The 14586-nt window shown below is 40.9% G+C and overlaps 1 protein-coding gene across 10 annotated transcripts in view; it reads right to left on the bottom strand.

The window, feature by feature from the left end:
- Positions 1 to 2065: 2065 nt before the first annotated feature.
- EBF3 (EBF transcription factor 3) overlaps positions 2066 to 14586 on the bottom strand; it is a 122934-nt gene continuing 110413 nt past the window's right edge. For 3 of the 10 annotated variants that reach the window (XM_064716697.1, XM_064716700.1, XM_064716701.1), the window contains exons 12-16: positions 14061 to 14126; positions 13258 to 13435; positions 11871 to 12056; positions 11200 to 11397; positions 4518 to 4971 (exon numbers count right to left, since the gene is read on the bottom strand). In XM_064716697.1, coding sequence (XP_064572767.1) covers positions 4940 to 4971; positions 11200 to 11397; positions 11871 to 12056; positions 13258 to 13435; positions 14061 to 14126 — 660 coding nt within the window. In that variant the 3' untranslated portion in view covers positions 4518 to 4939. Of the gene's footprint in view, positions 4972 to 11199; positions 11398 to 11870; positions 12060 to 13257; positions 13436 to 14060; positions 14127 to 14586 lie in introns of all 10 variants that reach the window. The other 7 variants (XM_064716702.1, XM_064716703.1, XM_064716705.1 and 4 more) reach the window with 3 other exon arrangements.

Genomic DNA, 14586 nt, shown 5'->3' with positions numbered 1-14586 from the left:
GCCCTATTGACACCTGCGTTATCAACAGCCCTTATTATCTGCTTAGCGGCGGGTCGCAGCCCGCCGGTGACATAATAAGCTACAAATCACTGGCGGGGCCTTTCTGCATTCTCCTAATTGTGTGTATTCTCTGGGAAAAAATTATCGCCGGGCCTCTTGTCTTGATGAGAAATTGACATTTTCTGGCGGAGCCTGGCGAGGACTATGCGGGGAGATAAGACTTATAGTTGTTTTAAAGGAGTGCAGCCATTCTTTCAGAGGCCTCTTTATTGCTCTAGTTGACCCACTTGATGAGTATGGATTTCATGAGGTCTTTTTCAGCATTTGAACTATAAAAGGTTCAGAATGACACCACCCCTTATAGACAAAAGATAACCTTGCCCTTTGAATATATTGATTCTTTATTAACTAGGCTGTTTAATGCAATGAAATGAGGCATTAGATTGAAGCCTATTTCAAGTGCTTTGAATAATCTTTAAAAGCTTGAAAGACTTTTAAAAGCTGCTCTGCAATAATTGGCATGTACTTTTAGAGACTCTTATTCCTTCGTTTTGATTAAGGAATTTTTATCATCTTCCTGTGTCTAAACTCACTGTGGGCTGACACAACATATTTCCTCAGCAGGGCTCTTACCCAGATGTGTCGTAGGTGGCGGATTGCTCTAGGAATTGTCATATGTGGGTTTTCTCCTTTTGTGTTTTCCTTGCATTGAAAGTTAGAGGAACCATTTAGATGCTCATTATTCAAACCTTTGAAATAAAACTAAAAGGAAAAGTGCCAGTAGGCATCGTGCAGACTTTCATCCCTAAAAACCAGCTTATTTTTTAGTGGGATGCATCTGATTATGCCGCCTTTTAAACACGATACACAGACACGCACTCAGAGTGGAACAGTTTTCAATGCATAATAATAATAATAATAAAAATAAATAATAAAAATAATCCAAAGTGTTCTGAAGATTTAACACCTTTTTTTTATCAAATCAGTTTTCATCTGACATGAAAACTATGGAAATGCTGGAGAAGAAAGGAAGCATGGTTAAAAATCCTGGTTTTCCTGTAGGTTGTGACAGCAGTGACTGAGTTTTGCCTTCTCCCCACTCCATCCCTGAGCCACGGGCAGCTGAGGAGGGGCTGGGACACGCAGTGTGTCCTTTGGCACTGGATCCACACACACCACTCCATCCCTTCACTTTGGAGCTCCGAGTCTCTCAGTGCCCTCTCAAAGTTGTCAGCAGCCCTCTGATTAATGACCAGATCAAACTCCAGAACAAACTCCCCATTTCACCACCACAGGCACTTACATTCCTCTGCCAGACCCAGGCTCCTGTGGAAATGCCCTTTTTTTGGTGGTGCTGCTCACACACAAGGATACAGGAGCACATTTGGTGTCTGGGATGGGGAACTCAGACCTGTACATCAGGCAAAGCTTTGCAGCTCTCTCCAGCTCCGAGGCTGCATGTGCCCACCTCGTTATAAATATATTTTTGCACCCATTATATGTGCATTGCACATATTATGGCCCAGAGGATGAAATATTTGTGCTCAGTATTATAATTAGCAAAAGAATTTGCTTCCTTCTCAGCAGTTGAGAGACGAGCACGTCGACCTTCAGTGTCAAACCACCACATGGAAAATTTGGGTTGTGCTTTGTTTAAAATAACTTTTCCTGTTTACAGACTTTTACAATATGATATTAAAATAGTAAAAGGAAAAAAAAAATCTATTGTTACCTTTGCTTTACAAAAAGCCTGTCTGAAGCGCACCGTTTTGGTTAAATAAGAAAAAGAGATATTCTGCTGTTATCTTCAGAAAAAGTGAGCAGTTTTGGATAAATACTTCACCGAGGCAGAGCAACAAGTGATTGCCACTGCAGAGCAGAGATCTCCTTCCTCATCCTCCTCCCAGGGAACTGGAAAGACCACGTCAAGGGTTTGGGATTTTTCATAACAAAGGAATAAAAATTCCGATATTTAGAAATGAAACCCCCAGTGTTGCGTTATTTCGTTTAGTGTTTAGTCACTTTTTTTAATAATCAAACCAGATAAAATTACTAAAAATGAAATTCACAGACAAGAAATACTTTAATTAAATATTGTGTAAAATGAACATTTTTTTATACAGTTAAATATATGAAAAAATGTACAGATAAAACAATCTTATTGTAGGGTTTTTAACAGTAAAATCTACCATTTAGTGAAGCTTTCCGTCTGGAGACAATGAAGCAATGAGTGCATTGACTAATTAATCTAAAACACAAACAGATTGCATTTATGAAGGAACTTGCAGACTTTCTTAACATGTACACGTGACCTCTTTTTTAATTTTTTTTAGAGCAAAACCTTACTTAGACAAAATATAACGGAGGCAATTCAGTTCCAAAGTGACTTCTCAGGCTTTCCCACCTTGGCCATGCTCACAGAGCTGTGCTACGCTGAACCCTTCTTCTAAACCTTCCAGAAAAGCTTGACTAAAATGTGCATTTATTTTTTGCCCAAAAAGAAGAAAAAAAAATACAAAAATAATAATAATAAAAAAAATTAATAATAATTAACAAAATGATCCCTCCTTTTTTGGTTAAAAGGTGAATTCTGCTGCAGTTTGCAACGTGTTTTGCAGTGCTGCGCTGGCAAAGGATTTAGTGCAAAGTAAAAATAAAAACAACTCCACGTTTTCTCTGGCTGGATTTGGCACTGAGAGCCACGGAATACAACGGAGGTCATTCCAGTTTAAAAAGTACCGTCGGCTACGGGTTGATTACAAAAAGTTCCCTAAAAAAAACCCCAAGAAACCTAAATAAACAACTCCCAGATATTAAAAATTCGGTGTGATCCTGATTTCCCGTGGAACCTTCCCCGGTTTTGAGCAGAGCAGGGTTTGGGAGAATGCAGAGTGCAGCAGAAAATCGACACGTAAAGGAGTGGCAGAATTGTACACCGGGATTGTGCTTTTTTTTCCCCCTTAGTTTTTACACCAGAAATCATCCAAATGAAGTCGTGATTAACAATTGTGGTGTAAGCCTGTGATAAAACAGCACAAAAGTTCTTCAAAGAAGTTCACTTTTAAGGCATCAGAGAAGTTCATGTGGCAAACATTTTAATTAAAACATCAGAAGTGAATTTATTTTTAAACTTTAGGCCTCTGAATTTTTCCAGTAAACACAGTTCAGCTATGTGGCAAAGTCATGGGTGGCAGCTAAAAAATGACTTTTTACAATCTTAAAAAAAAAAAAATTAAAAATAAAATTAAAAAATAAAGAAAATAAACAAACAGAAAAGAAAAAAAATGCAACCACAAAATAGATTCATCTTTTCTGTGGCTGTATCACATGCACATATTCTACTAGTATTCATTACAGCCATGTGGCACAATTTTGATTTGACTATACAACAAACGACTTCTTCTTTCAAAATTATTTGTTCTGATAACTTAAAAATAATATAAAAATAAACAATGAATTTGAATTTTTGAAAAAAAAATTAAAAAAAGAAAGGATGGAAAGGCTAAACAATAGCAACCTTATGAAGTACAAATGAAATGCACAGACACTGATTTATTTAAAAGAAAAACATGAAGGCAACAGTTCTTGGCTTAATGCTATTTTCAGCATCACGATACCAGGCCAGGACAAAAACCAATACATACAAGAACATAAAAAAAATGATGAAAAGCAATATACAAAATTTCAAAGATAAATACAATATTTATAGTTGATATGTTACAAAATAAATTCCCTTAGTGACTGCAAGTGTTTATGTGAAAGAAAGTGTTGCAATGGATAAGACTATTTTATTCCTTATAGCGGTCATAAGGAATAAAATCTGCTTTTTTTTTGTCTAAATATTTAAGTGGATCTGAAAAAAATTCAAGACAAGTGTATAAATATTTAGCTACAACTTTGGCAAAATCACAAAAGTCTACAATTTTATAACCACATACAAAACACATTAGGGAAGAAGGATCTAGAAGTCAAAAGGACAATTTTCTGGTACAAGAAACATAGACTTCACAGTAGCCTAAAATGCAATAGTATACAGTGCTAGCAAAAGTTGAAAAAATGTTGCAGATCACACTTGCTTAACAGGAAGCTCTAGCAGTGGAAGTATATTTTTTTCATTTTTTTAAACCAACAGACAGTAGCAATTTCTTTTTTTTTTTTCTCTGTCAGTGTGCTTGTTGAAGGCAAGAGAATTCAATATCAAAGTTACAATTTCTAACTACAATAAGTTACAAAGTTCCATTTCATTAAGATGAAGTTAAGCAACGATAAACCCCCCCGTGCCCGCCCCCACGCCCCGGTTTTTTGTGTGGTTTTTTTTTTCTAATCATATATTCATCCTATTTTTTTTTATTCTTTTTTTTTTCCAGTTTGATGGCTCATAACCTCCTTGGCCCCCTTTTTTTTTTTTTCCACCACAAAAAAATATTTCACATTATAGAGATACACAACCATTGTGAATCTAGTTATGAGTACAGAAAAATGTTCGGAGGCATTTTTCATCAGTGTTTCATGATAATCAAAATGGTGCATCCACAAAGTTTCTCCCAACACATAGCAAGTACTAGACATAGCCAAGACGTAATCAGAAACTTTATACAAAATAGGCGTCGCTTTTTCCTTATTCTCCAGGACTGAGAAATGTGAAAATATGAGAAAAATTCAGTCAATAAAATGGAATTGTTCATGAAGAAGTAGGTTGTTTTGCATGTAGATTCTTAATAGTTTAAATAAAATCTTTAAACAAAGTCTTTTTTTTTTCCTTTTTTGTGGGGGTTTTTTTTGTGGGTTTTTTTTTTAATTTTTTTCCTGTAGCATTTTCGATTTTGTTGCTGATTCCGCGTGAAGGTACTGCTTCCATCAGCATGTCTTAATATACTAAACTTGTCCCCTAAGCCCATCCTCTGCAGCTCGGTGCTACGGTAGGTAAACAAAAGTGACTTTACATTGGCGGGACTACAAGCCCGGACATGGCTAAAAGAAAAAAGAGAAGAAAAGGAGCTGTTATTGGCACGCTGGGCTCAGAGCCACACAGGACAGGGAGGGAGGATGCAGAGCATCCCCAGAGCAAGGACCACGGATGCTCCTCCATGCAAATCACCCCACGCAGCCTCTCCTCGAGAAAGGAGCTCTGAGGGCAGAACATCCCAGGCTCAATTCTCTCCAGGCTCATGGCAACTCCTCTGGCTGAGCCCCCATCCCTTGGGGGCATCCCCAACAATCACCTCTTCATGGCCTGGGCAGAAAAACTTCATTTTCTGCTATTCTACTTGGCAATAAAAGCAGGACTGAGCAAGCCAAGGACTCTCCAAAACCAAAACCAAGAGCTCTAAACCCTCTCCCAACCCTAGAGCTCAAACACCATAAAAAGACATGATATTAATACCCCTGACCAGTCATATCCTGGAGTTTCTTAATAGAAAAAGACTGAGATGCCAACAACCACTGTTTTTTCCTAGTTAACTCTTTGGTAGAAGCACAGCTCAGACAGCCTTTAATTTTAGTGTTGTTTAATTTTTGCCGTAATGATATTTCTCATTAATTTATGTACAACAGATATTAATAAATTTGTTCGTGTAGCGATGTGAACTTCAATTTCTCAGTTCATTAATTTCAACAATATTAATTTATTTCAGATTCGCCGTTGCAGCTTTATGGTTTGGAAGAGCTGGGTCTGTACACATTTCATAGGTAACACCACCAAAACCAGCACTGCTCCAACAGCCCAGAGCAGCCCCTGGTCCTGCCAGAGCCTTTTGTGGATTTGGATGGAGCTAAACCTCCCTAAAACACAGCTTAGGTGATATTCATGAAACAGGATAAAATCTTCCAACTCTGCCGTTTTTCTCCCCAATTAAACGTATCCAAAATATCAAAATCAAAACTGAAGTTATAATTTTGCAACATTCTTCATAATGAATTTTTTAAACCTAATCAGCAACTTAAGTTACAAAATTTAACTGGAGAACAGTGGTTATATTGGCAGAGAGCCTTTCTGCACAAAATATTCAGTTTCCTTATCATGTTTTCAGAGAATCACAGAATCATTTAGGTTGGCAAAGGTCTCAAAGATCACCAAGTCCAATCTGTGCCCAATCCCCACCTCACAGGTGACACAGAATGTCACCTCCAGCAAATTCTTTGGACTCCTGCAGGGATGGGGACTCCAAAGCTCCCTGGGCAGCCCCTGCCAAGGCCTGACCACCCTCAAAAAAAAAATCCCAAACTTCACTGGATGTCCTCTGTTCCACCCCTCATCAGGCCAGGCCAGCTGGTGACCTCACCCTGAGTTTGGAGCTGCCAAACCGTCACTCAGTTTGGCTTCTCCTGTGGGATTCAGCAGCAGATCTGTCACCATGCCACTCTGGTTATCTGGGGGTGCAGGAGATCACTTCAAGGAACAGCTGCCATGGAATCACAGAATCATTCGGGTTGGAAAAGACCTTTGAGGCCAAGGCCAACATCAGCCAGCGCTGTTGTTGTCATCACTAAACCGTGTCCTCAAGTGCCTCGTGCTGCAATTCAAGCATCAGCTGCTCCACACCTGGCAGTGTCCAAGGCCAGGCTGGACAGGGCTTGGAGCAGTTTAGGACAGTGGAAGGTGTCCCTGCCCATGGCAGAAGGTGGGACAGGATGGGCTTTAAGGTCCCTTCCAACCCAAACCATGCTATGATTCTACTGTCTGAGAACAGAATATCTGCTGTCATACTTTTCCGGAGGAAAGAAAAAACATCTCAGTTCTTTAATTTAACCATTTTTGCTGAGATCTCTTTGTGGCACAGTCTGAGAGGGGGTGCAAGGCTGGTGCTCCAGATGTGCATTTCACAATTTATTTTAGTAGCAATCTTTGACAATTGTGAATTTCTGCACTGAGCTTCCTGCTGTGCAAATTGATACCAAACGCCTTCTTAAAGAAAAATGAGCTGGTGAGTTTTTTAATAATAATTTTAATACTTTCGTCTGGAGGAAGACCAGAAAATTAAGCAGGATGCAATTTTAAAAGAATATAGAGAGCCTTTTGCTGTGCATTATAGTCCTATAATCAGAGAGCAATATCTTTCACAATCTATAGAAAGCAAATTACGATTGAAAACCAAATTTTGAACATATATTGTGCTTCCAACTTTGCAGCCAGCCAGTAGTCTCTCACTAAAAATTTTCTTTTCTACCTTTAATGTTCATTGTTTTAAACAGGAAAAGCCTCTCTGCCCTAAGGAACACACATGGCAGCATTCTGCTCTTAAAAAATTTGTGTGAGTACTTGACTTTCTGATCATAGACTGTGGAGGTCACGCAGAGTCAACAAGATTGTGGCTTTTTGGATAAGGCCCAAAAGCCCTTTTCTGTGGGATTACTCACAGCAGTGAGTCAGGCCCTGGGGACAGCAAGGGGACAGTTCTCCTTCAAGAGCTGCAGCTCCTGAGTGCTGGCCCTCCTTTAGGCTGACCATGGCCATGCAGCTGGTATGGGGGCAGCAAAGGGGAGCCCTGGCTGGCATTGCCCCCAGCCCGACCTCTCTGAGATCTCCCAGATTGCCTTTTTCACTCCTAACTTCTGCCTTCATCTTTGAATCATCAAATTCCAGAATGGCTGGGGTTGGAAGGGATCTTAGGGACCATCTTGTTCCAAACCCCTGCCATGAGCAAGGACAACTTCCACTGGAAATTGTCTTGGATCTCTTTACCAAAAAAGACACCTCCAGCTGGCTCCATGCTCACTCTTGGGCAGCAGGTCCTACAGCACAGAGCGGTCTTGGGGTTGTGCTCACAGGCAGCAAGATCTTGCTGCTGGTGTGGTGGGCTTGGGTGGTCCTGATGCTCAGGGTTACATCAGCACAAGCCAGAAATCAGGGCAGCTCATCTTCTGTTTAACCCTTTGTTAGGGGACAAAACAACTCCCCTGAGGTCCAGCTGGAACTGCTTAATTCTGCTGCTCTCACCAACTTAGATGCACCACAAGCAGCATTTTTCCCACACAGAGATACCCTACAGTGGTTTACCCATCAGGGAGGGTCAATTAACCCCCAAATCCCTGCAGAAGGACCATCCTTGTCTGAATTCTCATCCATTCTTATCCAAGGCCCTGCTTATCCATAAACTGCAAGATTTGCCTCTTATGCACCACCAGTGAGCTCTTCCTGCCCCTTGGCTTGCCTGAATGTGGCCATTCCTAACAGTGACATCTCCTCAGCTCCTTCACACCCTGCCCTAAAATGAGACTCTGTACATGAAGATCACCAAAAAAAACCTCAGCTGCGTTGGACCGCAGCTCTCAAATTCCATATTTTAACTTAATGTAGAAAATGTGCTGATCAGAAAGCTCTCAAGGTGATTGTACAGAGTCCAGAAAGCAACTAATTAAACTTTAAAAAGAGTTCCCTGACAACAAATGACTGAGAAAATAGGAAGGAAGAAGCAGTAGCTCCCTAATGAACTCTATGTATCAAATGCAGTGTAGATAAGTACCCACACAGCAGTGTTGGTGGTTTTTCTTGGCGATGCCTCATGAAGGAAGGAGCTGACAAACCCATCCCGGTCCTGCCCCTCAGCCCTGGCTGCAGCTCAGGCCAAGGCACAGATGTGAGGATGAATGGGTGAATTTGAGGCCTGTTGTGAGCTCAGTCTGAACTGACTCAAAGAATCAAGGTGGAAGAAGGGAAGGTGACTCTGCTGGGATGGTGAAGGAGCTCACAGAGACTCCTGGGTGGGGAGGTGAGGTGGTGCTGAGGCCCTGGCACAGGCAAAGCTGTGGCTGCCCCATCCCTGGGAGTGTCCAAGCCAGGCTGGACAGGCCTTGGAGCAGCCTGGGACAGTGGAAGTTGTCCCTGCCCAAAGCTGGAGCTCAGTGATCTCCAAGGTCCCGTCCAACCCAAACCATTCCAGGATTCTGTGATTCCATGTCAGTTCCCTAACTCCCACAACACTGAGCATCGCCTTGGGGTGCTGCCTACTTTGCATAAATTATGCAAAAATTTTGCCACAACCCTGGAAGTCGCTGCTCTAGGTACTAGGCCGGAAGGACATTCTGCCTGTTTCTCTGGGTCATTCTGCCCAACACAAAATGACTCAGGTTCAGCTGACAGAGGAAAGTTGGCCATTTTTATTTAATTAATTATTTATTTATCGGTGGTATAATCTATTTAATTTCAACACATGGATTGCAGCATCCAAAAATCAGGGATTGAAGGCATGTTTAGGTCTTCACTGGGCTCTCTGGGCACGGAAAAAGCTTAGTGCAAAGCAAGGTTGGGCTCAGCTTAATAGCTGAATTCATGACCTATTTAACAAATCACTACTGGCTGATTCCAAGTCATCTTCTGAGCTTTACACAAAAAGCATTTTGTACCTGAGGATGGAGATGTGCAATTACTGGGGGCCTGGGGAGGTACTAAGGGACATTGGGGGCTTATTCAGCCCTCCCAGTTGTCCTTAAAACCCCACTTTGAGGTAATCTAGAGATTTTAAGTACCTAAAACCTCAAGTATATGACAGAAAGACCCTTACTCACATACTGAAATGGCAAAAAATTGGATCATTTTAATTTAGATCTTTAAATAATTGCGTTTATCAAAGTAAATCAAAATCAATTCGTTGATCTTCCTGCCTCACATTTAAGCCATATGTTACCACATTTATATTATATATTTATTTTATTTTTGTTTATTTTTTATTATTTATTTTACTATCTCATTTTTCCTTTTTTTTCCATTATTTTATTTCAGTATTTACTTTTTATATCAGTGCCTTCTAACAAAAAGAGGAAAGTAGGACACTGAATTATTTTATGAATGGATTATCTTTTCTAAGAATATGGATATAGTTTTCTACTTACAGTAGTAACACAGTGAAGCTTCCACTAAAGAAATACACAAAAAACTGTTAATTTAATTATCCTTTCCTTTAGCATCATGCTACAGTGAGTTTGTGCATCTGGATTCTCAGCTCTTTGTTGACCTGAGTGCATAACAAGGTCTCAGAGGGCTTTTTTGGGCCAAGAAGTTAAGAGCAAGCTATAGGAAGATTCATTTTGAGATCCTGCAATGGATTTGGGGTGGACAGACATCTTTATGGGATTGGGTCCAAAATGCCTTCAGCACCCCACAAAATGCTGGTGTCCAGGATTGGTTTGGCAAATTAAAATCCCCCTCATCTGTTTGCCTGTGAGTGCTGGTTGGATTAGGGGTGTCATGGTGATATAAAGGATAAATAATCCTGTGCTGCTGCTGCTGCTTAGCTGAGAAGTCAAGAGGAGTGACGACCTTGGGATGAGACTGTCCTCAACCCTTCCTGGTTTCAATGGGATCTGAAGTGCCTCAATTCACTGCACTGTGCACTGAGATTCCAGCAGAGGCAAACAAACCTTCCCAGTGATTCTAATGCACCTATATGCATGTCAAAATACCCCCTAAAAATGGCAAAATTGGCCATGAGTGTTCCTTTTTAGGGTCACTTCTTTGTGGACATTGTGCCATAATTCCTCCTACCCCACACCCTGCAGGTGGCCATGGACATTCTGCCACTGATTTATCAGTTGTTTCTTGCATTACCCACATGAAATCACATGGATTATGAATTTAAAATAAAAATTACTAAATATTAAAATTTCCTGCCCAAATTAAAATATTTAGTTCATTTAGGGATGTAACCACTCTAACACCACAGTAAGAGCTGGCACCACCAGAGCATGCAAACCACTGCATACAGGGCTGCCTAGTCCAGGAAAGCTCAGTCCACTGAGTAAGGGCTTAACCTGACTTATATTAACTTGACATATTTAAAATCACTACTGCACCCTATATAAAGTGAGGAAATCACACCGTGTCCTGCCAGAACACTGCTGGGTTTAAACATCCACAGAAATGTGTTCAGAAAACATAAAAACACCAGGAGTACACAAACCCTCCAAGAGGCATTCCGGGATACAGTCTTCCCTTAAAATTTAAGGCACGGACTCCTAAGGGAAAATGCCAGAAAAACAACTGGTGTTTGCTCTAATGCAAGCATCAAAAATGAACTACAAACCTCAAAATCTCAGCAGACCATTCACTCTACCCTATTTCTCCCCCTGTTTTTTGCATCGCTACAAGAGCACTGAAAAATCCAGCCAGGTACCTTTCTCCCCGAGAAAAAAAAAAAGCACAAAAAAAAAAAAAAAAAAAAAAAAAAAAGCAGCAGAGAGAAAATTGAGAGAGATCGGGCTCACCTTGAAGTCCATTTCCATTTGCACTGGTGCAAGATGGTGGAGGAGAGGCTTGGGGCCTGACAACAGGAGCGAAGGCGCTCTTTTGTTTCACTGCAGAGATGACATTGGCAGGTGAGAATGAGAAAATGCCGTGTGTACTGCTACAGTTTGAAGGGAGGGTGACCGAAGAGGCTGCCATGGTAGGGCTTGACGGCACTACTGCAATAAAGCAAAAATAATCAGGACTCAGATTGAGGTTTTCACGGCAAACACGGAAAAAGAGAGTGATAGGGCCTTGCCTCTTAAAATATATATAGAGATATATATATATATAAAAAAAATATATATAAAAAAATAAAAATGAAATGCCTTGGCTTGGCCACTCTCTGGATAACAGGCAAACTCTTTTGTGTTGGACTTTTGTTACGAATTGCGCAGTCCAATTTTTATTTTGGTTTTTTTTTGTTTCGTTTTGTTTCGTTCGTTCTTTTTTTTTTTTTTTTTCTCTATCTGAGATTGTATTCTGGCACAAACAGATCAATTTATTATTTTCATTTTTACGTCCAGCCTCCAGAGTCACCCCTCCTTTTATCCAGTAGCTGACAATAGAGGAAATCAAAACAATGCAAGGAGTTGATTTTGTAGTAAATATGAATCTATATGATGATGTGTTACCAAAAATAGACACTTACTGCCATAAGGAGAGTTAGCTGAGGAGCCATTAAGAAATCCAGGGGAACCTGGTACACCTAGATTGGGCATGCCGGCATTGCCATATCCATTCATGCTATTGCTGACTGTGTTGTAATTGGACTGCTGAGGAGTACTGCTGGGAACATATCCTCGCGGGGAAACACTGCTTGTGTTGCGACTGTAACCTACTGTGTTAGAAACCCCCCCACCCCAAAAAAATAATGTTATTTTATAAGATAGACTTAGGGCTGGGGGGTTTCCTCATGCAGCATATATTACACAGTTTTAATTGATTGCACAGCTTTGCTCTGAGTTGTCTCTCACTGCCCTATCAACTCTTGCAGCTTGAGATAACCTTATCACGCCAACCCTACTTAAATCATCCGCGAGCACTCTATGTTGTCTCTCCTCTTAGCACAGACAGCCAACAAAAGCTCTCTTCGATCCAGCTGTGTCAGGTGCCTTCACGTTTGTCTTTAGGAGCAATTATCAACAGGCTCGAGTCCCGCTTTGTACCAACACACTGCGTGAACTTTCAGCCTCTCCGCACCTTCAAATGCCAGAGCTGACAAGAAAAACTTTTTTGTTGCGGTGATTTACTTTAAAAGGCTGTTTTGGGGTCTTCATTTTGTGATTGATATTTTTTATGCTAACAACAAGCTTTCGTAAGGTGTAGCCATCAGTGAAAACTAATTCAAGAGCAAGTACAGAATTTTATAAGGCTTATTAGCTTGGAAACGCATTAAAAGACAATCTTTTTAGAAGAGGAAACATAGCGGAATCAGGATTTTAAACAACAATTTGTTCCTATCTGAGCAATCAATTTAATAATTACGTTGCAAGCAAAAAAAAATGCGTTTGAACATATCTAATAATCCTGTTTCCCTCCTTTCATTAGTATCAAAATTAATTTTAAATGCAATATGCTACATGCATTTTCAATTACAACAGGTAAATTAAATCAACTATTACTTTTATTAGTAACATATATGTCACACATGCCTACAAACAAAGTATTTTAAAATCACAGACATCAAATTAGATTTATCTGTGTAAATATTCCAAAACCAGGTGGAGGTACAGAGACATAATTATTTTATAAACCAACCATACACACTGTATATTTACTGCGAATAACAAAGAGCTTTCTACACTTTGCCAATTGTATTTTTTTTTCCCCCACCGGAGATGCTTTATGATAACAGTAAACGAAAGAACAGGGAGAATTAAATATTACGAGAAAAGTTAAAGACGGCATTTCATTCCGCGCTCAGACACACGGCCAGGGGGACAGAGAGAGGGAGGACACGGCGGTGACATCAGCTCGCACGAACGGGCCAAAAGCAGCCAACAAGGTGTAGGATTAACCCTTGAAACCCCACCTACCTTGGTCGTTGGCTTGCGATGTTTCGGAGACATTGACGGCGAGCTGGCTGCTGAAGGAGTTCACGCCCATCATGCCGGTGTGGGCGGGAGTGTTGGCTAGAGTGGGGATCTGGTTGTGGTTGCGGGGCACGCTGTACAACGCCTCAGCAATGTCAGCTGCTCGTTTCAGGATTATTTCCTAGGGAGACACGGAACAAGCACTGACAACTCAGATTTGTGCAAATGCTCCAAAGTCGCAATAGCGCAAAAATTATAGCGAGGGTGGGGGGTTTGCTGCTTGTTCCAACCACACCTCCTGTTTTTCCTTCCCATGCCCAATTGCTCCTCAACACAGTAAATATAAAGAAATGAAGAAATTAACATAAAACTCCAGTTTAGCACTGGAAGCCAGGTGAAAATCGTCACAGGGGTTTTATGCGCCCAAGGCAGGAGTTGTATTTTCAGCAGTTTGCAAAATACAGTACAGCTGATCCACTCGGCTGAGCAGATTTCTTTAGGACTTCCCATTAGTCACTGTATATTTTGGCCCCAGTTCAAGGTTATTCTCTTGCCTTAATGCTTGCTTATGCTTTTGGCACCTCGCACATAATTGTCATTTCTGATAGGCAAACGAGCAGCGAGAGGAGAAGGGGAAGATGAAGCGCTTCCCTCGGAGCATTGCATCACATCACACTGCCCTCAAGGTGGCTGGCAAAGCCTGGCTGTGTACAAAGGCAACGTGCTGATGCTCTGCCAGCCCTGCACAGAGCAGGTATTGATCTACACGTGTCGGCGTGGGAACAAAGAGCGCGCTGCTGACCTACCTGGTTGTTATGGGGCATCCCATATAGGGCTTCAACAAGGTCTGCTGCTCTCTTAAGTAATACTTCCTAAAGGAAAACAAACAACCCGCGTTATGTTTCACTAAGACAGGAGCAGTGCAGCAATGTTGGCAGTTGTAGGGTCGCTAATTGGAAGGAACTGATAAGGTGGATAAAGTGCATCACGTGCCGCCCGTGTGCTCCCGCTATATTTAGGGGATGCATTACAAAGATAGGAAGGTATTTTGTTTGGGAGGAAAACAGGGCTTGTGGTTTGAAGTCAAAGTTAGAGACGAGCCTAAAAATAATATTGCATTTTACATCCAGCTGTTCAATTATGATTGACTCGGAAAGGTGTTTGCTGCTGTAGCATGTAGCTCTCGTGCTGAATTAGTGAAATCAGTGCTTGAGGTTTAATGATGTAGTCTTATGGGTATTAAACAAACAAACACATGGTAGAGATATGAAAGGCACAGGCATCACATTTGGCTGTTAATTCCTAGCACTTTAGTGGTGAAGAACAATAAGT

The sequence above is a fragment of the Zonotrichia leucophrys genome, chromosome 6 (genome assembly GCF_028769735.1).
Source record: "Zonotrichia leucophrys gambelii isolate GWCS_2022_RI chromosome 6, RI_Zleu_2.0, whole genome shotgun sequence".
NCBI classification, from domain to species: domain Eukaryota; kingdom Metazoa; phylum Chordata; class Aves; order Passeriformes; family Passerellidae; genus Zonotrichia; species Zonotrichia leucophrys.
This window is presented reverse-complemented; position numbering and strand designations above follow the sequence as displayed.